Source organism: Vigna angularis, chromosome 1, assembly GCF_016808095.1.
Source record: "Vigna angularis cultivar LongXiaoDou No.4 chromosome 1, ASM1680809v1, whole genome shotgun sequence".
In the NCBI taxonomy this organism is placed as follows: Eukaryota; Viridiplantae; Streptophyta; class Magnoliopsida; order Fabales; family Fabaceae; genus Vigna; species Vigna angularis.
This window is the reverse complement of record NC_068970.1, coordinates 13,780,715-13,805,639: the sequence shown is the minus strand read 5'-3', so window position 1 is coordinate 13,805,639 and position 24,925 is coordinate 13,780,715. Positions and strand designations below refer to the sequence as shown.

At 31.9% G+C, this 24,925-nt stretch overlaps 4 protein-coding genes across 5 annotated transcripts; 2 read left to right on the top strand and 2 right to left on the bottom strand.

Annotated features, from left to right (window-relative positions):
• Nucleotides 1-231: 231 nt before the first annotated feature.
• Nucleotides 232-2,053, top strand: LOC108329277 (GRAS family protein RAD1). Its single transcript, XM_017563422.2, has one exon. The coding sequence runs from the start codon at nucleotides 357-359 to the stop codon at nucleotides 1,905-1,907; it is 1,551 nt and encodes a 516-aa protein (XP_017418911.1). The 5' UTR covers nucleotides 232-356; the 3' UTR covers nucleotides 1,908-2,053.
• An 8,547-nt stretch (nucleotides 2,054-10,600) lies between these two features.
• LOC108322959 (nucleoside diphosphate kinase 2, chloroplastic) lies at nucleotides 10,601-14,306 on the top strand. Of its 2 annotated transcripts, none has more exons than XM_017555278.2 (7): nucleotides 10,601-10,939; nucleotides 11,039-11,095; nucleotides 11,286-11,372; nucleotides 12,301-12,381; nucleotides 12,472-12,584; nucleotides 12,734-12,783; nucleotides 14,002-14,306. In XM_017555278.2, exons 1-7 carry the CDS (start codon nucleotides 10,715-10,717, stop codon nucleotides 14,067-14,069), a joined length of 681 nt encoding a protein of 226 aa, XP_017410767.1. In that variant the 5' UTR covers nucleotides 10,601-10,714; the 3' UTR covers nucleotides 14,070-14,306. The 2 variants fall into 2 exon arrangements, with proteins under 2 accessions (XP_017410767.1, XP_017410775.1); XM_017555286.2 differs by having other exon boundaries at nucleotides 10,628-10,939; nucleotides 11,042-11,095.
• Nucleotides 14,307-14,333: 27 nt separating this feature from the next.
• LOC108322973 (uncharacterized) lies at nucleotides 14,334-15,523 on the bottom strand. The gene is made up of 2 exons (XM_017555294.2): nucleotides 15,050-15,523; nucleotides 14,334-14,932 (listed from the first exon to the last, which is right to left on the bottom strand). Exons 1-2 carry the CDS (start codon nucleotides 15,141-15,143, stop codon nucleotides 14,517-14,519), a joined length of 510 nt encoding a protein of 169 aa, XP_017410783.1. The 5' UTR covers nucleotides 15,144-15,523; the 3' UTR covers nucleotides 14,334-14,516.
• Nucleotides 15,524-16,242: 719 nt separating this feature from the next.
• Nucleotides 16,243-24,573, bottom strand: LOC108324254 (uncharacterized). Its single transcript, XM_017557155.2, has 12 exons — nucleotides 24,240-24,573; nucleotides 24,012-24,140; nucleotides 23,603-23,797; nucleotides 21,942-21,989; nucleotides 21,737-21,865; nucleotides 20,790-20,914; nucleotides 20,002-20,112; nucleotides 18,958-19,066; nucleotides 18,597-18,715; nucleotides 17,667-17,820; nucleotides 16,824-16,968; nucleotides 16,243-16,599 (listed from the first exon to the last, which is right to left on the bottom strand). Exons 1-12 carry the CDS (start codon nucleotides 24,372-24,374, stop codon nucleotides 16,571-16,573), a joined length of 1,428 nt encoding a protein of 475 aa, XP_017412644.1. The 5' UTR covers nucleotides 24,375-24,573; the 3' UTR covers nucleotides 16,243-16,570.
• Between the last annotated feature and the right edge of the window lie 352 nt (nucleotides 24,574-24,925).

The following is a 24,925-nucleotide window of genomic DNA, read 5'->3' as shown; positions in this document are numbered from 1 at the left end:
TGTTACCCGTGTACATATCACAGTGTTATGCCTAAATGGGACAACATAGAAAGCGACGAAATGGATAATGCAATTTAATTAGGGAATATAGAATGGTGTGGCGACCAATCAGTGTAAACCGTTCACGAAATTCCAAAAGGCTTGGAGAAACAATGTTTCCGAGAAATCTAATTGATATACGCTTTCTTTGCTGATCAGTTTCAATGTAGTATCTAACGAAGAACATAGAAGTTCACGTCTACTAGGAACTAACGTATGAGCGATGCTCTGAGTGTGTAGTATATATAGCCATGAGTTGAATGGAGGTTCTCTCAGTGCGTTATTGAATATCTTTAGAAAAGAAAAAGGTTGCATAAATGGCCCCTCCTCAGTTTGGTGCCTTGAACGGAGAAATCGATGGTGAAAATCTATCGTACGTGTTTGATATATGGGCAACCGATCAATATAGCTGTTTTCCTCTTCAACCTATTTCGGAGAGTAACAGTTGTACCTTAGTTCTCCCCTATTGTGACGGAAGCATAAGGGATAACAAAAGGGTGAAGAGAACGGTGGGAATCCCCGTTGACTGGTTAGGGAATTTGATGAGCAATTCCCACAGTTTCCTCAACACCAACGCCAACAACTGCAATAGGAGTAGGGATAGCATACCAAAGCTTCATTTCAGAGATCACATACGGACTTACACACAAAGATATCTGGCAGCGGAAGCAGAAGAAGAGGCACCAGAAGACATAAATAGTTCAGAAAGTGATGGAGCTGAAGAAGACGGTTGTCATGACGGTGTGAGGCTGGTTCAACTTCTAATAGCATGTGCAGAAGCAGTGGCTTGTCGAGACAAATCGCACGCTTCAATATTACTATCAGAACTCAAAGCCAACGCTTTAGTATTCGGATCTTCGTTCCAAAGAGTTGCCTCTTGTTTTGTTCAAGGCCTAATTGAGAGGCTGAATCTGATTCAGCCCACCGGGCCAGTGAGCCCGATGCCACCTATGATGAACATTATGGACACAGCCTCCGAAGAAATGGAGGAAGCATTCAGATTGGTTTACGAGCTGTGTCCACACATCCAGTTCGGACACTTTGTCACTAATTCTATAGTGATGGAAGCCTTTTCGGGTGAGAGTTTTGTCCATGTAGTGGATTTCGGGATGACTCTCGGTTTACGACACGGACACCAATGGAGAGAACTGATGCGGAGCCTCGCCAATGGCGGCAGCGAACGTCTTCGTCGGCTGCGAATCACGGCGGTGGGACTCTGCGACAGACTTCAATCCATCGGCGACGAACTCTCGGTTTATGCAACTAATTTGGGTATCAATTTTGAATTCTCAGTGGTGAAAAAGAATTTGGAAAGTTTGAAACCGGAGGACATAGAAGTGAGGGAGGAAGAAGTTCTTGCGGTGAACAGCATTCTGCAGCTGCACTGCGTGGTGAAGGAAAGCCGAGGGGCTTTGAATTCAGTGCTGCAGATGGTTCATGGGCTTGGGCCGAAAGTGTTGGTGATGGTGGAGCAGGATTCGAGTCATAACGGACCCTTTTTTCTCGGGAGATTTATGGAATCATTGCACTATTATTCTGCCATATTCGACTCGTTGGATGTCATGTTGCCCAAATATGACACTAAGAGAGCGAAGATGGAGCAGTTTTACTTCGCTGAGGAGATAAAGAACATAGTGAGCCGTGAGGGGCCGTTGAGGATGGAGAGACACGAGAGAGTGGATCAGTGGCGGAGGAGGATGAGCAGGGCGGGGTTTCAGGCTGCGCCGATTAAGATGGTGTCTCAGGCGAAGCAATGGCTTCTGAATGGGAAGGTCTGTGAGGGGTACACGGTGGTGGAAGAGAAAGGGTGTTTGGTTCTTGGATGGAAATCCAAGCCTATTGTGGCGGTTTCTTGCTGGAAATGCTGAGCTCAAGAAAGTTTGAAGTTTCTTCCTTGTCAATAAATAACAGTTTCTATGGAGCTGTTGTGTCATTCAATAATGTCTTTTCACATGCATCTTGTGAATCAGACACACAATAATTTTTCTTTTTCAGTAATTATGTGTTCTTGTTGCCCGGGATCGAACACATGAAAAATAAACAACTTCGTGTTTGGTCAGCTTGTTCCACTGTTTTCTTTCTTTCTATTATCAATCATCCTGCTTACTGATAATGCGATTTAACAACAAATATCCATTGCTTCGTATTAAAGGAAAATCTGGTGGAATTAATAGATTAAGAAAAGTACAAAAAGATAGAAAAATCTAAGAAGTTTTCTTACTAACATCACAGCTGAAATCCACGAAGAAGGCAAAAGAAAACCAAACAGATTGCAGAAATGATGAGCAGAGAAACGTGATCAGCGAAGAAGAAGAAAACAGAAAACATGGAGAAGGAAGAAACAGGAAGGGAAATCTTTTATTTCTATATATGTCAAAAATACACTAGAGGAACTAATAAAAACCGGAACCAACACAAGGACATTAAACCAGAAATAAACACATGAAAAGCGCTAAGCGAAAACTACACGCTTGCAAGCTTATTGAAAGTTGTTAAATTCTCAATTAGAAACTAAGAGATGTAGCTCATAACTTAAAAATAAAAATAAAAAACTATTGAAATAAATTATTTTGACATACTTATTACATATTCTTTTATATTGATCAAAGTAATTTATTAATTAGTGAAATAAATTAGTAACTAATCTATTAGTCTCATTAAATACATTTTAGAATATTTTTGTTAAAATTTCATAAGTTCATTATATGAAAAAATATTTTAATATAAATTTCACAAATTTTGAGAAAGAGTTGTTTATATAAATGATTTTTTTAAAATAAATCATATTTGTGAAAGTCCAATTAATTTATTAATTTTATTAATAAATAATCTACATAGTGATAACTGCCATTTATATATCCCTTATTACTTAAACTAGGGAATTTACTTTCTAATTTCTTCTGAAATGCAAAGATGGCTTGTTGTCTCCCTTAAAAAACCGGGCTCTTAATGCAAGTTTCATGTTTTTAATTACTTGCTGAAAACATATTGTAGAGAGAAAGACTCATTATCAATTATTATCTTAATTAATAAAAAAAAAAGAGACTCATTAGCATATTTAGTTCATCGAAGGCTTCTAAGTAATAACCATGTTCTCATCTTGGCTTGAGAAAACTAATATAACCATGTGAATTATTACGGTATACGTTTTCAAAGTTACAAAATTAATTATTATTTTAAATTTTTTTAATATAATTAGGTAGGTCAAAATTAATTTACATATACATGTATATTATTATTGGACGATTAAAATCCATTTCATCAAAATCAATTCTATCAATTAAATTATACAAGCAAGATAGATATCTCACCTCTTTTGGTTGATAGGTCACCACTTTTCGAACGCAAAACTGCCGATAAAAGAATACAATAGAATGAGTTAGAAAAATGTTTATAATTTTTATCTATCAACTTTTGAACTAATTCATCCAATAAGCACCATAATTTTTAAATTTATAAAAAAACTTAAAAACGATTATTTCCTTGTGATAAACAACTATTTAGGCCACGACAATTATAAAAGAGGTTATATATATATATATATATATATATATATATATATATATATATATATATATATATATATAATAATGATGAGGTGGGTGTAAATTTGATCATATAAATTTTTATGTTCATTTTGTCAAATTTGTTAAAAGTTTAAGTATGAGTTGAAATTCACTCAAAACAAAATTAAGTAACACCGGAAACATAATTCAAATTTTAAGTTGAATGTGGTGATATAATCGTTATATGAATTTATTTTAGTTCATGGGTGAATCTCTACAATTTATCTCTCTAGATAAATATCAATAAAATGTGTTTCTCATTCTTATTTTCGTTCGGTAACCAATATACTCATATCACGTTCATACTTATTCCCACATTGGTCGACTAATCAATTAATTTTTTACAAAAGAAATCAAAACAAAGAAGATATGATTTGAATTTGTTTTGTTGTGTGTGATTGTGATATCTACTATATATTATTTTGTCTCTATGTGTTTGCAATTACTTTGATTCATTTGTACTAAAAACAAATTTGCATATCCAATGAATGATACATATTTTGCATAATCTCTTGTTACTTGTTTATTTTTGCTAAAGTTGTTCTCATTATAAAAGAGGTAGAGATTGTCTAATGAATGTTGCTTGTTGTGCTCTAATTACTTGTTTGTTTTGCTATTTTGTTTTCATAATAAGAAATGAGGAGATTGTTGAGACTTAGATCTATACAAGTTTTGATGAACATATCTTCTTCTCTTTAATATCAAAGTTTAGGCAAGAAATATAATTTCATCAATCTTAAAATAAAGTATTGAATAACAATTGCATAAATATCAAATAATTATATAAAAGAGTAACAATTAAATATATTTTAAATTCCATTCAACTACTACCTCTATTATTTTTGCAACTGTCGGCTTAGGAAGGATTAGAGTAAACTTGGTAGATGTCAGATGAGTTGAACCGTTGAAATGATGAAAATTTGTATGGCGGAAATGGAACAAAACCAAGAACCAAAGAGAAATTAGAAAATGAGTTCTTTATGGCAGCTAATAAACTAAAAACTTACACGTTTGAATACTCAAAATTGATAATGAAACATTCTGATGTTAAAAATGAACAACAAATAAAAATATAAAAATAAGTACAAATGATTAAATTTATGTCTTAAGATATAATTCAATAATTAGAGTTTACATATTGTGAAATACAATACACTATTATGAAACAACATAGAAAAAATTGTAATTAAGATTGTGGTAACGAAAAAACATCTTCGTGATTTTAGTAACTTTGATGGATATCAAATTATTCAAATAATTGAAAAAAATAGTAGAAAAACTATTTAAAAAAAAGAATTCTAACGAAGTGAAACTATTTAATAATTTAAAACAAAAAATAAAGACAACTTATATATATATATATATATATATATATATATATATATATATATATATATATATATATATATATATATATATATATATATATATATATATATCCCATTTAAAAAATTGAATATCAAACTTACGTAATGTGTATGCCTTATTAATACGAAAAAAATTCATTAAAATCAGAATAGAGATTAGATTTATTTCTCATCCCTAGATAGGATAAGATTGTTATAATTATTTAATTGATATAACATAGAAGGCTTAATATATATAAAAATTAATTAATTTTAAACAATAAATAGGAGTTTATATTATATATATAAAGTTTTCGTTTTAGCATAATAAAAATATTTTTTTAAAATATTCAAAGGAAACAATTTTTACTATCTTATCCATATAGTAGTGTCAAAACACCTTTAAAATTGTCGAAAAGACAGACCCTAGTTATATGTCGCAACTTATTGTATGAATGAATAATTGATATCTTGAAAATGTGGAGAAATATGTACGGAAGGATGACAGATTAAAAAAATTGGAAAGAAAAAGTTATTGCTACGATAAGCCACGTTATAGGAAAAAATATAAAGAAAAATAAATATGTAGTATAATGATAATTTTCCCTTTCATAGTATATATGACTATCACCGTCATGGTTTCACTATGCGACGATATCTTCCCTTTCTCTCATTCTGAAGCTACTGCTAAAGCTGGTAAGAGATACTATTGAATTAGTTAGTTTTCGTAAAAAGTTGGTGAACACTGATCAGTTTTGAGCAACGTAACTCATCAAGTGTGTGTATGCATGGTTTCTATAATTGTCAAGGAAAAGGGATTTCAGAGGAAACTTACGATTTTTGCTGATGCTCACTCACAAAATAGGCATATTTTCATATGGCACAAGCATAGAAAACTAGACCAATCTTCACCACCAAACTCACCCTAGAAGGAAATATCCGCAGCCATTGTTGCGAAAGATTTTCACTGGAGAGAACCTTCGTAGTAATGGCAACTTATATAGAAATCCAAATAATATTAAATATCTAGCGTTGATGTTGTGTGTCCCTGAAAAGAACAAGGTAGAAAACAACTAAACAGACAATTGATTTTGTTGGATGACGGAATATATTGTTGTGGCGACCAATCAGTTTAAACAGTTCCAAAAGCTTGTAGTTATTCCAGTTAAATGCTTTGTGTAATCCGTTCATGAAATTCCAAATTTGCATAAAGCAATGCTTAGGTGATATCTACGTTTCGGCGCAATGAAATTGTAGCATAGAATTTGACGTCTACTAGGAAACTAACACGCTATTGTCCGTGTCACTGTGCCTTATATATAGTGGCGTCATTTGAAAGAAAAATCTTTGGAAAGAAGAAAAGAAGCAAAAGCAGGTTTATAAACTCTGCCCAGATTGGAAGCCTTTGAGGGAGTGATTCAATCACTGATCCAAATCAATTTACGCAGATAACTAGTTCGTTAATTTTGGAGTTCCCGGTGGCGAGAGAAGAACTTGGAAAATTTGCAACTAGATGCGTCAGGAAAGCTTCTTTGTACTCTCTCGCTGTTTTTCTTTTTCTTCATTTACACTCGTACTTCATTTTTGTTTTATATACTATACATACTCAAGTAGTAGTCTTTTAGTGCTCTACTTCTAAATTATAAATTTAAAACTATTTTTAATTCTCATTTTATGTTAATTCAATATTTATAATCATTTCTATTTTTTATTTTGTAATTTTCATACTATTTTATCCTAAGAATTCTAAAAGGTCAAAATTATTTACTACTATATGTTGTCATAACAATTTCTCTTAGTAGTTTTTTTTAATGTTCTTTTTTTATTAAGAATTGCTTACTATTAAATTCAGCTCATATACACACTAAGTAAATGAGATTCTTTTTATTATGCAGTTAGAAGTAATTGTATTGATTGAGTTCATTTTTGGAGTCTAACGTGTACAGTTAGTTTAAATTAAACTATTTTTTTTATTTTAACCCGATTAAATTTAATTAAGTTGAGTTTGTAAGCCGTGAATATTTATTTTTTTCCTTATTCTCTCAACTCTAATTTTTCTTTTTTATGGTTTTGACTTCATTTAAAGTTTGAGAGACAATGGATTTATTTGTAATAATTTTTTTTTACATGTCTCCTACTCGGAATCAAACTCTTAAATTTGATTATAATGTTAGTTGTTGAATTAAACATTATCAATGATTCAAAACTTAAAGAAAAAAACATAATTTTTTTTTACTTAAAAAGTGTAGACTTTGATTATAACTTAGTCTACTTTACTTGTTATAAAACAATTAATATCACTTGAAACGACACTTGTTTATTTAGTAGATTTCTATACGAATTATTCTGATGAATTCATTTTGAACTTAAAATGTAAAGAAAGGTTTATATATATCGTGGTTTTTTTTTTCTTTATCTTGATTGTGATTAATAAAAATAACACTTTTGAGTTAGGAGTATTATATTGATGTTATGACTTGAAATACATGTATACAATATTGTTAGAACGAATGGTGTTAAAATGGTTGAAAATATAGGTTATATAGATTTGTAGTGCTTAGAAACCACGATGTTGGTTGTTGAAAAAATTTAGGTTTTTTTTAGTATTTTCTATCAAGTGAGAGATTCTTTCTCAAAAGAAAATTAAAACAAGATTGATCTTTTTAATCTAATAATTTCGTTAAGCGATATATTCTCACTCAAACCAGTCCAAGAAAAACAAATATATTTCTATTGGGCAATTTTCCTCAAGTGAGAAAATTGACTCTAAAGAAAATGTTATTTCTCTGGAGGAAAATGATATTGCAATCTTCAACGCTTCAACTTAATCCTGTTTAAATTCTCACTAAAAGGATTATTTCAAAAGGCTTATTTTATTGTTTTGTTGAGATTTTTCAATAAATTAGACGAGACCATGATTTTGAAACTATATTATGCATATGTGTAAATAATGAATGTTATTGCATACTGCTATATTTTGTTGAATAATTTAATAAGATGTTATTCAATTATAATTGACCAAGTCACACACATGAGATGGTGTATCGACCTCTCATGTACTATGGAATATTAAGTAAACAACCTAGATACATCAACAAAAAATCATTATATTCACAAATGTTAAACGAAATTAAAGAATAATTTATTATTAAATTTTATTTATAATTCAATTTTTATGTATTTATTTTAATTCTTATGATTCTATTGTACATGAGAAAATTATAATGTAGGTTTTGATGAGAACATAGGGAATTCATATTTCATTATGATTCTATTTTGTGCATGAGGAAATGATAGTGTAGGTTTTGATGATAACTCCATAATTCATATTTCATTAACCATTGCTATTTGAGTACATTTATTTTATGAATGTTTTAATTAAATGCAAATTTTTTTAAAACTCCACAAAACTTCATATTATTCTAAAATTCATGCAAAATTTATTATTATATTAGTTTTTATGTATGTTTCGATTAAATATATATATTTTAAAACCCCTTACTAAGTAAAACTTCATATTATTCTAAAATTTATGTAAAATTTATTATATGTGTATTTTTATATTTTTTTTAATATAAAAAAAGTGCTACATTATGTTAAATTATTATTATTTGAATTGGATTGAGTAATTTTAAAAATTTATTATTTAAAAACGAAAAAAATAAATATTTCAATATTTCTTAACTTTTAAGATAATATTCAAAAGATGAAAACAAAAATATTTTTTAAGTTTAGTTATATTTTATATATTTATTTTTTACTTAATTGAATGACAGTATTTGTTAAATAAAGTTAATAAGATTCCTTTTTGATAGATTGAATTTATTGCTGTTTGAAAGGTGATCTCGTATTAATCTAAAACAAACTTTATTAGTAACTTAATTTTTATATTAAGGTTTATGATTCATTCTTGTTTTTATAATTTTTTTATTCAATTGAGTTATTGTATTGTTTAAATAATAGTTATTTCTATAAAATCAATGTTAATATAGTTAGGATCAGACGTGAGTTTAAACTCTTTTATCTTTCTAATATTTTCTTCTTTAGTGGTATAATTTCATCAAGACCACCTCTTTTAGATATAGTCTCTCTTAAACCAAAGATCTTCGCTTTTGTCTACTACATAGTCGAAGATAGACATATAAACCTAATTTTAGCTTTTGAGATTAGTTTATAAGATGTATGGAGGATGACATTGATAAAAAAAAGAGACTATCGCATAGGGCATCGAGTCCCAAAAAAAATATAATATAGAAATTACTCTTTTATTTTACTTACATATAATTATCTTCCAAATGAATGTGATGTTATTATAATGAAATAGATCACGTTATTATAATGAAATAGATCACGTTAAATCTATCTAACAAATACAAATATGACGTTAATGTCAATTTTACAAACCAGACCACATTAACTTTGTTTAAGACCAAATTACTAGTTAAAATTATAAATTTCTGTTTTGATTTTCATAATTTTGTATATTTTGCTACCATTATCTTGTAAATTAAAAATAAAACTAGAAAAAAAAATCTTCTTAAGATTTTCTAAATCTTATATTCAAATGTTTTTCTTCTTATTATACTCTAAATTATTTAGTTTTATTATATAAAATATGCAACAATTTGTTTTCTATACTTATATTTTTCACTTGTTATTATAATTATAATAATATCACATTGTGTAAAAATATTTTATTTATATAATATAATAATTTATTATCATAAACTCTTTTATCAACATCCAAATTAAATTAAAGTTTAAAAAATAAAACATTTATGTTTAAATTTAAATTATTATTAGTATATAGATTATATTTTTTATTTATATAAAAAATATATATCTCATTACAATTTAAAAAGAAAAAATGAATGAGATTTGAAATATCAAATTACCGACTTAACATCTCTACTTACTTCACCCACCAAAATTCAAAATCGTTATCATACTATGCGTGAAAGTATGTCTGGATTTTGATGGTAGCGATCTTGACAACGTTGTGGTTGCTTGGTCGAAATGAGAAAAATTGTTGTCACCGATTGAAACTAATACTTTGGTGACAGAAATAGCGACGATAACTACTCTAACACAGGTGACGACGACTCTAACGACGACAACGATTGTAATGGCAAGACCAATGAACAAAAGATCTAATGCTCTAAATACCATGTTGAATATAACAAAAAACTATACATGAGATTAATCTCTATTGTGTTTTAACATAAAATATAAGTAATTATTACATAATGACTTTTTTCCTAATCAAAATTTATTAATATATTTACTATTATAAATAGCTTTCCCTTTTATGTAAATAATATATCTTGATTTAATAAAAATTTGATAATATATAAAATTTAGTGGATAAAGGATGAGAATGTATATAAATTATAACAGTGTTATCTCTTATTTTATAAAAATATTATTATTTTTAATTCTTTTAGAAGTTTAAGAATATTCGTTATGTTGCTGATAGTTACATGATAAAAAAAAACTTCAAATATAACATTATTATCAATTAATAAGACATGATTGAATAAATAGATGATATAAATATAACTATCATACTTACAACAATAAATAAAAATAAATGTTTCAGGGGAATTCATTTTATTTATTTCTTCATTGGAAGGATTTTATTACCATTGTGTGTATAAAGAAGATAAAAATTTATTTAGAACATATCCAAAGAAAGAAGAAAGAGAGAAGAACTGTGTTCTTAGCCGTAGTTTTGTCTGTTTGTGAGGTGAGGCGCAGACGAAGATGGAAGTTGTGTGTGGAAGTGGGGTTTGCGTCTCATCTCTTCCGCGCTCATCAACGATTACCAGAAGCACTGTTCCTCAATTCCGAGTCAGTTACCAATACCTAACACCGTTTCCTTCACAATCCCATCTATTCTCCTATCACCCTCCGCCCTATGCTAAAACCCTCCGTGCCAGAACCACCACCAAACCCGCTATTTTCCTTCCCCACTTAGTTGCATCTCTGGTTTCCACTCTCTCTCTCTCTCTCTCTCTCAACGATTTCAATTTTCTAACTCTAATTTATCAGAACCTGTCTTTAATTGTTAGTTGTTCTATTGTGCAGCAGCAAGTTGACCAGACTTACATAATGGTGAAGCCCGACGGCGTGCAACGTGGCCTCGTAAGCTTCCTGATTTCTTATTTGCAATTTCATTTCTTCTGGTTTCAGGAATAAAGGGGGAAAATGAGCTTGTAATTTTTTGTATGTTTTTTATATTGCTTATATTTAGGTCATTGGTGTTTTGGAATAATGTTGTTTATGGCTCCCTGTTCACAATGCTGAATTTTCTTGTTGTGTTGAACTGGTATAGGTCGGAGAAATTATTTCTAGGTTTGAGAAGAAGGGGTTTAAGTTGACTGGCTTGAAGCTCTTCCAGTGCTCTAAAGAGTTAGCTGAGGTTTGTACTTGTTTGTGTAAATGTCATGTGTTGAGTGCATTGTTTCTTTTTTTCTTTTCTATTGTTGGGATTATAGGGTGCAAGTAGGAAAGGAGGAAAGGAGAGATAGAAGGCTCAATGATATTCTATCAAACTGACATGGATTATAATTATGACTATGAAATGATACAAAGTATTGAATCGATAGTCGTACTCAAACTGATGATACAATTAACTGTAATTAAATAAGGAAATCCTTTCCTTTGTTAGAGAACTAAATGATTCCACAAAATATTCCGAAGTTCTTCTATGATATTCAAAGGCACACAGAGGACATAATAATAACACTTCTATAAACTTTAGGTTGTTATAAATTAACACAAAAACAACTCCATGTTCCGTAATGCATGCAATAGGAGATGTGCTCTTGTAGAGGTGCATGCCAGAAGAAGTACCTTCATTGGGGAACACAATGGGACAATAAAGATGATTGTTTTTCCCTAATTAAACAAGGAAAAATAAATGAGATTACTGCTTTTACAATAAGAAGATAAAATGTATCAAAAAGATCTTCCGAGGCATTTCAAGATACACCAAATATATTGTGATACATTCTAAGTGTGATATCATTTAAAAGGTATATTAGACTCACATTTTTCCGTATACAATTCCAATAGAAAATTAAACAATAAAATACTTTCCTAATAATTGTTAACGCAGTATATTTGATTTGATTGTAGTTGCATGAACTACAACAATATGGAGTGCTTGAAAAACTGGTTCCATCCATTCAATTAGATAACCCGATACATCCATATTTAAATGATTGTATACTTGACCATATGATGGACATACATCTTGTGTTTGCAGTAATATTGATTCTATCGTGTGTCTGTTTTAATGTGCTTATTGTGTTTATAAGGCTTATGGTGACTGTTTATGGTTCCAGGAGCATTACAAGGACCTAAACCAAAAGTCATTCTTCCCCAAGCTCATTGACTATATTACTTCTGGTCCTGTTGTTTGTATGGTATAAACCCAATCCAGCAGAACCCCAAATTCACCTACATTTTTTAATGAACTTGCTGAATTTGTTTTATCGTTTTGCCATGTTTGCAAGGCTTGGGAGGGTGTTGGAGTAGTGGCATCCGCACGTAAGCTTATAGGGGCTACTGATCCTCTTCAAGCTGAACCAGGCACAATAAGAGGAGACCTTGCTGTTCAAACAGGAAGGTAAGGCCTTTAATCTTTTGCATCCAACTTTTACTTTTGAGATTCTTCACTCCTTCAAGAATCAAGGTAGGCTGTAGAGCTTGCGTGTTCCTTGTTGACTTGAGTATCAAGATTCAGGAGTGATAAGATTATTATGTTGGAATTGGCAGGAATGTAGTTCATGGCAGTGACAGTCCCGAAAATGGAAAGCGTGAAATAGGTAAGGCCTCTCATCTTGTGAAAGAAAACAGAAAAATTAGCCATTGATTTGAACTTTAGAAGGGTGCTGAAGTGTTATGGATATACAAAAAGGCTTTTTTAAATTGCTTTGGAGACAAGTTTGACTTTTAAGGAACATTTTTTTGGGAATAGCCCTTTGAACCCGAACTTTGCAAAAATATAATGATATTTTTATTGAAGTGCCTTACCACGGAATGGTAAAAGGATTACATTACGGACTGCATATGGTTAAAAAAGTAGAATCTTTATGACAGTAAGCCGTATCTTTCAAGAGTAGTGATTGTAGGAGTGATTTTGTGGTATTATCCACCAACTAGGTTGTTTAAATTGAAAATATAGGTAAAGTCATGGAACTCTAGCAAACTCAAATCATAAGCTTGACTTGCAAACACTTACAAAATAATCATTTAGAAAATATATAACAGGATCCAAACATAAAATAATAGCACCCTAACTGATATCCAACATTCCAACTTCAAAAGAAAGCAATTTAAGGTATTAAAATATGAAACATAATTCTTTGGCCTAACTGCAATATTGTGCTTAGCCCAGCACTTGATTATTATGTAGTGAACAAAACAGGAAAAAGAAAACGCTGAAAACTTCAAATTAGCATTATAATCTCAATATATGTTGCAGAGCATAGTAATTCGAGCTGAGTATGCAAGATCATTGTCCAAAACTGTGTAATGAGGTTGAAACCATGGATTAATCCAATTTTGTAACTTCAATTAGTGCACACACAATTTAACTTATTTGTGCCCTGTGCTTGTAAACTTGTAAATGTTTGAGAGTTCACTGTAGAATCATGATATATTTCTAGTAGTTAGCTTAGCCTAACTACAGACAATTGTATGCATATTGAATACATTATTAGAAGATCTATGCAATAATTGAACCCGTTGTTCTGAATTTCTACCAAGTTCGCCAATAAATCAAATGCTGCCTTAGACCTACCATATATGTTATTAAGGTTTTAATCATTTGAAAAATGTCTTGCAAACCAATTAATCTGGTTTATTTAAAGAGAGTGAATGTTTTGTTGACTTCTCCCAAATTATTCTTTAAACAACAATTGGTGTAGGTATGGGCACTAATATCTGATGTTAGTAGCCAGAACCATCATTTTTGGAAATAATATTTAAATAGTTTGGGGAATTTGTGATTCTTGATTAACTGTGGTTTCCATGTATTTCAGCTCTATGGTTCAAGGAAGGCGAATTATGCGATTGGACCCCCGTTCAAGCACCGTGGCTGAGAGAATAATGAATCACAGATTTCCAGTTCCAATATTCATGCCATTTCTAGTTTCAATAATGTATCAATTGTTTTCGGCCTCAAATGTAGAACTACATTAATTGTTGCTTAAATTTTGTTAAATTTTGCTGGACTCGGATTCTTCTAGCCCATGCCATTTTCTTTTTCTGTCATGTCAGATTTAAACGGGTGATGTGATTGAAGAATAATAGAAAATCTACCATCTAGTGAAATTTGCTCCTGAAAGTGAGTCGAACCAGTGAACAAGAATAATGACTGCGACAGGCAAAAGATTTTAACTAGCATTTATACTTGAAACAAAACTGGTCCACACCTGAATGTAAACAGAAGAATGGGATATAATACAACAGCTGGAAATAATTTGCATGGAACAGTGGCAGGTATACATATTTGTGTTGCTCACTTCATTGCTTCCAGGTCATGATAAATACAACTCTAATCCGACATTTCACAATCTTGCAAAATTTGGACACCGACCACTTCATTTCTGCAATCATAATCAACAGAAGTTGACGAGATACATTCAGAACTTCCATTCTCCGATGAAGTTGTTGTCTTTGCAGAAGATGAAACATCCACATCTCCGGTATTCACCACTCTAAAGAAATCTAGAATGGTAAGATTAACTTGCCTTCGCAGTTCCGAGTTCCCACTAGAAACAATATCACTAACCCTGGGAGAAGAGTTATCAGACTCTGTATCCATCATCGTTTTCTCGGAACATGAAGTGCTCTCTGGATTAAAATCTGGCTGATTTGCTTCTTTAGCACAAGGTGAACTAACTGAAGAATCGTCTATAACCTCACTTGTATCGAGTCGCGCACCAATCTTTAGCTTCATGAGAGTAGCCTCTGAATCGAAAAGATATTATCAAGCCACATACGCAAACAGTGTTGAGTGCGTAATTAAATCAATAACCTAAATTTTGTTTAAGCGAATTGAAAGAGAGAGAGGGAGAGAGTGTGTACCGTAGATGGAGAAGGTGTCATCTTTGAGAATCTTGGAAGGAGAACCCTCTAATGTTTCCAGTGACGAAGTCGATGCCCTGATTCTGCCGAACATTTGTGATGCTATCTTCGCTTCGGTTCTGTGCGCGTCGGGTATTCCGAAACGAAAAGATCAGAGAAAAGCATAAATAGAGAGAGAAGCAGAATTTTTGTTGGCGCCCTTTTTGTATTGAATTACGGAATTAGAGCGGGAATCGTACCCCGCACTCTTCTTTTTCTAGAACTCAACCAAGTACCGGCTCTCTTTTGGGCTGGGCCCTAGCCCACCTACTCGTCATCGTTTAACAGTTCGGCATCAGCCACTTAATCGCTCCTTCTCTCTTTTTTCTTTCTTTCTAATTGAATCATATCTTGTTTGTTTTAGAAAATTATTACAAAATTAACTTTTTTAAAACAAGATTAATAATATGTTGTTATTTTTTTCAGAATGATTACTCGATAATGATAATGAGAAAAAAAAGTTAAAGATAATGAGAAATGTAAGAAAATAATTTTTTTTAGTGATTTAATTGATATAAAGGATAAAAAAGTTAAAGAAATTATAAGATGACTACATTATATGATAAAACATTTATTAATATTTTAAAATTTATTTTTATTATTAATATTATTATTTGTTTATTTTTAAAATATAAAACTATTTATATTGTTATATATTTTATTGTTGTTAATTTTATTAATTTTTATTATTATGATATAAATTTATTTATATTATCATTATATTTTATTATACATATGTTACACAAACGAATATTCTATACGATTTTGTTGTGTGTGTATGTGTGTGTTCTTTTACTTTTCTCACTTAATATAGCACTAGTAGTATTCTTTTACATTGATTTTAATAACTTTTTGGTTTTCTCCTATGATTTGTCATGAGATTGAATTCAATCTTCTCTACATTAATACTGGTTTAATGCTTTTTTCTCATCCTTTTCAATGATACTTCTTAATGAGAAAAAAATATGATTCTGTAGATAGTTTTATTCCAGAACGTGTTGTTGGATCTACAACACATTTGCTTTGACTTCTCCACGACAACATTATTGCTTCATGGCTCTTCAACTCCAATTTAGAGGACATGCAGGTGAATTTTCTGCATTGCTCCTTAGCCAAGCACCTTTACAGTTATATTTGAACAACACAACGTATCCTTTATTTCTCAACAAAAACAAGATCTTATTGCCACCTAAATAGTATGTTAAGTGGAAAGGCTATTGATGCTCTCTTAATCTTTCAATAATGGCACTGTAACAACTGTTATATGAAACGTGTACAATCCTGAAACATTAAATTCCAATAGAATACTTGCTTGAGGAGGCACCACAATCTTACTGTGAGTGTCATCAATGTCAAACTAGTTTACTTTATATAAGAGGGATAGTTTAAATTTACCTTTCTTCAACTTCGCAGAAGTGACCAGTCAATCAATCAACAAACTAGATTGATAGATTTTCCTATTTGATCCCTTCAAAAATTATTTTATCTGCCTCTGCTCTTACCACTCTTATCTGTGAAAACATCAAGTGAAGTAGATGCAGCTGCTTTAGTAGGATGGAGAGGTATCTTAATATGAAATAGACACATAAAAGCGACCAATGAATGAAAGCACTCAAAAACATGTAAGGCGTGGGATTTTGAAATGCAACAAGAGATTATAAAAGTTTAAATCAATGTAAACGGTTTATTTCCATCTATAATCAGAAGTCTGTTTAAGCAAGGGTCATAGTGCCACCTTTTAATCTGCCAGCTTGGGACAAAGCTTCTTCTGCAAAGGGCCTCCACTGTTCTGCACAAGAATAATTGATTCCAAGTCCAACGCTAAGTCCCCTCAGTAGATGCACTGTCCGAAGTACAGAAAAAAGTTCTTCTGGAAAGGACTATCGTAAAAAGACAGAAAGAAACGAAAATTCAGTGAATAAAAATTAGCAGCATAAAATATTAGCAAGTTATAACCTGCTTATGCCATCTCTAGAGATATCATTAACTAACATGCATCAATAGTTACTACATTATTTAATAATTTGATTCAGTGTCAACATATTTTCAGCTGCTCAAAATGAGGTTTTCCACCAGCAATGTCGGACGTAAAGAAACTAGACTTCTTTTCACATTGTAGTTATTGTAACATTCAAAAGTACCGGATTATCATTACACATAACACAGACTAACCAAAACAATCAAAATATGATACTAAATTGTTGGGAAATTTGAAGTCATGAGGGGAGTTAGCAAACTGAGATTTGTTCTGGTAAAGTTGGGCTTCTTCCCTTTGTGTTCAACGCCCCCTACCCACTGGGGTCGATCTAGTGGTTGGGGTTATAAACATTAGGTCTTAGGTTTCAACCTCACTTCCATCATTGTACACGATCCCCCCCTCCCTTTCTCTCAATATAATAAATAAAATCATATATATAAATCCATTAAAAATATCCTCTTTCTTCTGTTTTCTACCCAAGTCCTCCCGGGATTAACTTTTTCTCTTATCCATAACTAACACCTCAATCTCAGGGTTTTAGCTTTCCATGTGTACACTGAACAGGAAATGGGAAACAGTAAATTGGATTCTATAACATACCTGAACAGCAACTTTTTTAATTGAAGATTCATCTGAGAAAGGTTGCAGCATTACAACCCCAGGAGGCAATTTTGTATCAAACATTGTCTCTGCTAGTCTAAACAATTCTTGTAGCCCATTTTCACAACTGCTCAAGGTTTCTATACCAAGTTCCCTATAAAATAAAAGAGTAAAACAAACAGTCAGATAATTTGATTTGCACATATGCAGTAACTGGTTTCAAATCAAAATACGAAGTTGAAAGCCTTCAAAAAATCCATCTTTAACAGTAAACCATTCTGGTGAAACAATTTAGTATCTATAGGATAGATAAAGTAAGGGAAAGAAAACTCAACTTTAGGAAAAGATACCAAGGTACATATACTTTGGGCACTAGACTTTGTGATTTGTGTTTACTATCTAGTTTGACCCAATCTCGATTTGATATACATTCAGGGTTAGAACCTTCGATATTAGACAAATTGAGATTCAAGTAACGGTTTGTCTGATTTGGCTCCGTTAAAGTGACGAATTAAGGAAGCATCCTCCTTTGACTTAAAGTGGGTTAAGTTTGTGAGATATTTTAGTTTAAATTAAGGGTAAATGCATTCTTACATCTCACTTTAAAAGAACCACATCCAGTTTATCTTGTCAAGGTATAATGAAGGAAATACAGAAAGTTATCAAATCTGTTTGTTACCATGAAGAATTAAGTAATATAGATATTTCATTTTTTTCCAACATTTTACCTCAATTTATTTTTTCTCCTCTCCAGTCTCCTTATTTCTTAAACATATTTATATTCTACATCAATTAATCCCTTTATTTCGTTATATATTCCCAGCAGCACTGGCAGTGCAGTTTATAACTCAGTATTAGCTAAGGTATATACTTCTGTTCTGATTTTCAACAAATAAGAGAGCATTATGTGGATAAGACAAGTTTAAGTACCTATAGCTCTCTGCAGCTCTTAATGGGTCCCGATTGGCAATTGCAAGAACTAGATTAGCATAGCCAAGCCTCAACTGTTCCGGGAGATCCTTCACCTGCCCGTAGTCTAGCAAGGCAACCTGAATTGAGGGAAGTCACTAACATTAGGATGGTTAAAAGTTAAAAAAATAAAACAAAGAAAATTTAGTTTATGCATCTATTTTGAAAAGTAATTTTTAATATTCTAGCCACTATTACGGTCATTTCCACATCAAATTCCTCTTGATTAAAACATCTCTAAAATAACAGTAGGATTCACCTGAAGAGAGATTAAATAACACTAAAAAGAGATATTAGAAAAGAAATACATTTTATGACTTGCCTCTGATCCTTTACAAATCAGGATGTTCCCTGGATGAGGATCTGCATGGAAGAATCCACTTTTTAAAATCATTTGACCATATGCTAGAGTCAAGCTTTGAAGAATTTTCCTGCATTTTTATAAGAAAGTTAGTAGTGTAATACACTTACGAAAATTACATGAATAAAAATCGTCTATATTATAAATCTTCCAGAAAAAGATGTGTCGTTGAAACTTAACTATCCCCTTGTTATCTGGTTCTGACATTTGTTTACACCCCCCCAAGAAAAGCAGGACCACAAACATGTGGAAAGTGGAATGAGTGAGATTTATCAAAGCTGTCTTAGTATTACAATTTGTTAATTGATTCTTCACCATAAGATGTATTTAAGCATCATAGTACATACAACACTTGGTCATGGAACAAAAAATAATTGCAGGAAATCAATGCCAGGTTGTTCTAAACATTTTTTTGTATTCCCTTTTTCAATAGAAGTTTAAAGATATCATATAAAATTGACATGTTTTTATGCAAAAAAAAAAAATGCAAGGCACTTTCATTTGTTCTATTCAGCTATGTTGCTAAACGACAAAGATTTGATAATTTGTAATAGAGGTTTTGGCAGAAGACATGCAAACTGAGCATTGGTGCATTTAGTTGGAGCTGAATGCTTACATCTTTAAGGGTATGTTGCTCTCTTGAACTCATTACGGGATAGGATTAGGTTTATAATATGACATTCTTTTCATAATTTATTCGAGGAGTGGCCATTTTTCATGTTAAGTGTGACTACCACTGTACTGCAATCTTAATTGTATTCTTGTTTATGCTTGTCCTTTTTCTTTTGGAGAACATTGTGTCCTTACCCCATGTTTTACTTTCCTTCTCAAATTTCTTTTTCAACGTAAAAACAAAGACACCATCGAACAAATGAATAAATTTACCTCGATGACTGAAAATAGACAAGAGCTAAAAGCAAATGCCATAAGTCAGAATTTATAAGCTATGAACGTAGAAGTGTGGTTTAAAAGACTAGCTTTAGAATATATAGCTCAGGAACTTACTGCTTTGCTGCTGCCGCAACCTTACCACGAGGATTTATGCCTCTCTTTGCTATTTCATCACCAAGGTTCATTATTGGAACCCCATCAATATATTCCATGACTAGGACCCTCCTGTACTATCCAAAAAGTTCCTCGTTACTTAAAAAGCTCATCACAACCAATATGCATATGAACCAATACGTCTTAAAAAGTTTAACCAAGCAAATATATGTGTGTGTGTGTATAGTATCGTACTGTTCCTGGCTATATGATCAAGATCGAATGTGTAATATAGGAAAAATATTTTTCTATAGTGGATATTTTTTCTTTATTGTTTTCAGTTCAACCTTGCTTTTATCAATAAAGGGTCTTTTCATAACATACCATGGTTGGTATACAAAGCTAAAAAGTGATCGATGGAATGCTTGAAGCATGGTACGTAATTATAGATCCCGATACTGCACAACTTGCAGTGTACCACCATTCATGTTTTTCTACTGTTTCCACTTTTAATATTTAGTCGAAAAAAACTAGTTACCTAAATTATTCAATTGGCAAAACCATTTCGCCAAAAAATTCACTAGACAACACAAAGAAATTAGTAAAGCTAGCACTAACTGACATTTAACATGCAAATTTAGACTTCAGAAACTAAGAAACTACAAACATTTCTAAAACAGCCATACAATTAAGTCAAATGAATAAATAGCTGCCACTTTTCCCTGAAAACATATAGGGAGCTAAGCATTATTGTCCATTACTAAACTATATTATCAAGATTATGTAAGATGCTGGACTACATAATATACCTGGTAACCATATCGCGTATTACTCGTGGCACCAAAACAGGAGTCTTTTTGTTATTCTCATACAAGAACTTTCTTATCTTTACCATCGCATCAGCCTCCCTCATGAAATCAAATTCATATCCAATCTAAAATGTCACAAATCAACAGGTAGATGTTCAGAACTTTTCATGATTAATTGCAGGAAGAGCCTCAATATTAACATGACTATGATGCGATAAGCATAGAAAAGAAACAAAATTTATACAGAATTCAAAGACAATCAACTGAAGTAGAAGGGGGTAGGCCAGTGTGTTTTCTCAATCAAAACTTGATACTTTATAGATAAAACACTTTTAGTCCTGCATTGTTCAGATTTCTTTAGAGAAATAACAAGTTGTTTTTCAGCAACTATTAGTAGAAAAAACAAACAAAAGCCAAATAAAGCATAAATACCTATTTTCCTCTCAACCTTAGTAACACAATTAAGGAAAGAATCAATAATCAAAAGGGGGGAGGGGGGGAAGCGGGAAGCGGGGGAAAGAATCAATAATTAAATGAACGTTCACTCTAGCAATACAATCACCACATTCATAAAGATTCACTATGAGATTTAATCACAACATACTCGAAGATACCTCTGTAAGAATGATGACTTCCTGCCCTTGGCAAAAAATATTTAATGTAACTCATTATAAAACACAAAACAATTGGGTAAGAGGTTAGATATGTTGGGAACTTCCTTACCACTTGATTGCATGTTTCTAGTATAAATTGTATCGAAATTCCTAAACCTATCAGTCATACATTTCACAAATAATGAAGGTAGACAGTACATTTTATTCTTAATAGGAACTTCTACATAAATCTGTAATTGAAAAACAAATCCATAAAACAGGGGAAGAAAACATGTGGAATTCAAATAATCCACATAGATTAAAGAAGAAATCTAACAAAGAAATTAATTCCACCTGTTTTTCCATCTCCTTAGTCACTGAATATAGATCAAATTTGATATCTGTCTTTTGCATGTACAGTGCAAACGCTTGCAAGTTATGGATATCTGTCATCATCAGATCCTGAATTCCTGGATGTTGAACCTATTATACAAAAAAGAAATCAGAATCAGAGATTTACTGGTTAATCAAATCCATTGGGCTTATTTGATTCATTTACCTTGACGACAACATCACTTGTATCACCTTTCAGTCTTGCTCTATGAACCTAGTATATGACCACAATACATCTGTCAGTTACATGGTACTAAATCCTAATATATAATTCAAGACTGTTGCAAATACACCTTTTTTACTGACTATCACCCTTCTGAGGGCTTATATGAGATATGGACATTAATATGAACCTCAAGAAGCAAAGCAAAGCAAGTATTTTTAGATTTTACAATACTTGAAAATATACGATGATGCATACCAAAAAAGGTTTTTACTCTTCAAAATTATTCTGCCACCAACCAGACAGAACGCATTGGCAAAACGAAATAGAAGTTTAAATAATAAGTAGAAGAATAAAGATAGTTTAAGAATAGCAAACATGGAAAAGTTGTTCAATTTCCTGGACATACAACGTAATTAACCCTTGATTAACATCAATTATTCACTTAAAGTAAATAAACACCGAAGCAAGGATAGTGGATGCTTACTGAACCAACTCTAACTTTGAGAGTCACTAGCTGTGGTAAACTTAATGCTATGGTAGTGTCTATTTTATAAGGTTTATCAGCAATGGCAAATGATGGATAAAGTGTCGCTGTCAATTATTATGCATGTGTGGATAATACTATGCTTAGGTAGCATATACTATAGCATGTTTGGATGTTACCGCTGCCACCTGTTATTATTGTGGCAGATAAGCGTTAATAGTTCTATAACTACTATTTCTTAGGAGGGACATTATAGATTCGTAATTTTTGTAAACATATTAACTAATTTGTACTTCTTATGGACAGTTTTCTATGACTTTTATTTCATAGGATGGGGCAGTTTAGGACAGTTATTTCTATAAGCGTATTTATTGATTATTAACTTGTTTGTAGTAAGAAATAAAGGATCGTGCAGGGATTTTCAAATAGTTATTATGGACCTTTTATTCTTAGAAACTGTTCCCAATCTCAAAGACTCTTTCTTAACAAAAAATGAAAAATCATTATAATTGCAAAAAAACGATAAATTTTAGTATAAGTTAGAATTGGATAAACAAATTCAATCATCTTTTGATATTGATATTGTTGTTGTTCCACCTTACCATCATGCTAGCCATATGAAACCTGACTTTTACAAAGAGGACTAGCTAAACCTGGTATCACGTCAACTGATCAATCATCACACAGAAGACAAGCAACCCAGTACACAGCGAATGAATCCAATCTAAAATATTCTCTCATAACAGAAGGAACTCACATTATCTTCTTATACTTTCACAGGAAATCTCACTAAAATCATTGCAAAGCATGTGCATACTGCATACCCCTTCCCAAAGTATCACCTGTCCCCAAAACCTTTGAACCTTACAAGTTACAATATGTTTCTGATATAACTAAGGTGTTGGAAACACTTGGGGAAGCCTCACAAGTACCTATAATCCCCATGGGTAGCTAGCTAGTCACAGACCCCTCCAGGGACCTGAGTAGCAGCAGCTGATCCTCCCACAGCCAACAATAGCAAAATAAACTGGTATCCATAACGATTTTTCTAATAGATCAGTTGAATGATGCACAAACACTTTATCTTGAAGGTAAAAGAATACTACCACAATTCAAAATGATGCCAATTATTAAGGGCAATGAAAATAAGATAGCTTGCCAGAAGTTTCAAACCGACCTGAGCAATGGAAGCAGAACCTAGGGGTTCAACATCGAACCTCTCGAACACATCATCAATACCCTGTTCCAGCTCGTTCTCCAAAACTAGTTTCATCACATCAAAAGGGGTAGGAGGAGCCCTATCACACAGCGTAACAAGTCTTTTCACCCATGCAGCCGGAGCCAAATCAGGCTTCCCTATAATTTGGGCAATCTGTAACATACCCAACATCACATCAAGTCCATAGGATGATCAACCAAAATAAGGCCATGCAAAAACCAAAATGCCAAGTAATAAAATCCCTCCATAAATGAAAACCCAATCGATTAGAAAAAGGATTAAGGAGTGAAATACCCCGAACACATAAAACTGAAAAAAGAGGAATGAGAAAGAAAAAACAATAAATAGATTTCGAAATGTGGGACACCTTGAGGAAGAAACCACCGAGGTCAGAGCACAAGGCAAAAATCTTATCGGCAGCAAGCTCGTGCTGTCGTTCCCACATTGCTTCCTGCTTCTGCACATCTTTGACGAAATTGACTCTCACTTGAAACACCTAAACAATGAATGAACATTGCAATTGGAGCGAAAACAGAAGAAAACACAAAGCATATTAATGAATACAAGAGAGAGAGAGAGAGACAGAAAGAGAGACCTTGTATCCGGTGTAAATGTCAATGGCTCGAACCCAGAATTGGAAAGAACGTTGCAAAGGTCGCAACTGAAAGGAGAGCTTATCTTTTATAGCGTTGATATCAATAGCAATAGGAACAGGAACGGGAGGTAACATGGTATGCGTCCACGAGTACGATGTCGCATATAAAATAAAATATATTGCTGCCTTTCGAACTCAGTGTCGAGTGTGTGGCTCTCATAAACCATAAAACTAGTATATGGATACAACAACACTCGCTTTTTTTTATATACCTTGCTTTCAAGCCCGGTTTTTGTCACACTCAAAAACAACGGCTAAAGCTGTCGGAAACCTGACTCTTCTCGATAATTACTCCTCCTCATTTCATTTCTCACCTCTGTACTAATTTGCTTAATAAATATGTAACACTTCTAAGTTTTTTTTCTATAAATTAACTATAATAAATCGGATGGATTGATGTAGCAAATATGTACACTCTACACACTCACCTAGTGGAAAATTCAATGAACTGAAACAAACATAAAGAATTCAAAATTGCTTTAAATTGTTTTAAAAATGGTTTTAGATATTTTTAACAAAAATATACATTTTTTAATTATTTCTTATGTTTTATTAATTTCTTTATGTTTGTAAACCTCTTCTGATGGATTAGTTTGTGCTGTAAAGAACAAAAACTGAGAAGGGAT

Coding starts and splice junctions, on each gene's coding strand:
- LOC108329277 (XM_017563422.2), top strand. CDS start 357: ATGGCCCCTCCTCAGTTTGGTGCCTTGAACGGAGAAATCGATGGTGAA.
- LOC108322959 (XM_017555278.2), top strand. CDS start 10,715: ATGGAAGTTGTGTGTGGAAGTGGGGTTTGCGTCTCATCTCTTCCGCGC. Junction 10,940..11,038: donor CCCACTTAGTTGCATCTCTG/GTTTCCACTCTC, acceptor TCTATTGTGCAG/CAGCAAGTTGACCAGACTTA. Junction 11,096..11,285: donor ACGGCGTGCAACGTGGCCTC/GTAAGCTTCCTG, acceptor GAACTGGTATAG/GTCGGAGAAATTATTTCTAG.
- LOC108322973 (XM_017555294.2), bottom strand. CDS start 15,143: ATGTTCGGCAGAATCAGGGCATCGACTTCGTCACTGGAAACATTAGAG. Junction 14,933..15,049: donor TGACACCTTCTCCATCTACG/GTACACACTCTC, acceptor TTTTCGATTCAG/AGGCTACTCTCATGAAGCTA.
- LOC108324254 (XM_017557155.2), bottom strand. CDS start 24,374: ATGTTACCTCCCGTTCCTGTTCCTATTGCTATTGATATCAACGCTATA. Junction 23,798..24,011: donor TCGGTGGTTTCTTCCTCAAG/GTGTCCCACATT, acceptor GGTATGTTACAG/ATTGCCCAAATTATAGGGAA. Junction 16,969..17,666: donor TTAAAAAAGTTGCTGTTCAG/GTATGTTATAGA, acceptor TTTTTACGATAG/TCCTTTCCAGAAGAACTTTT.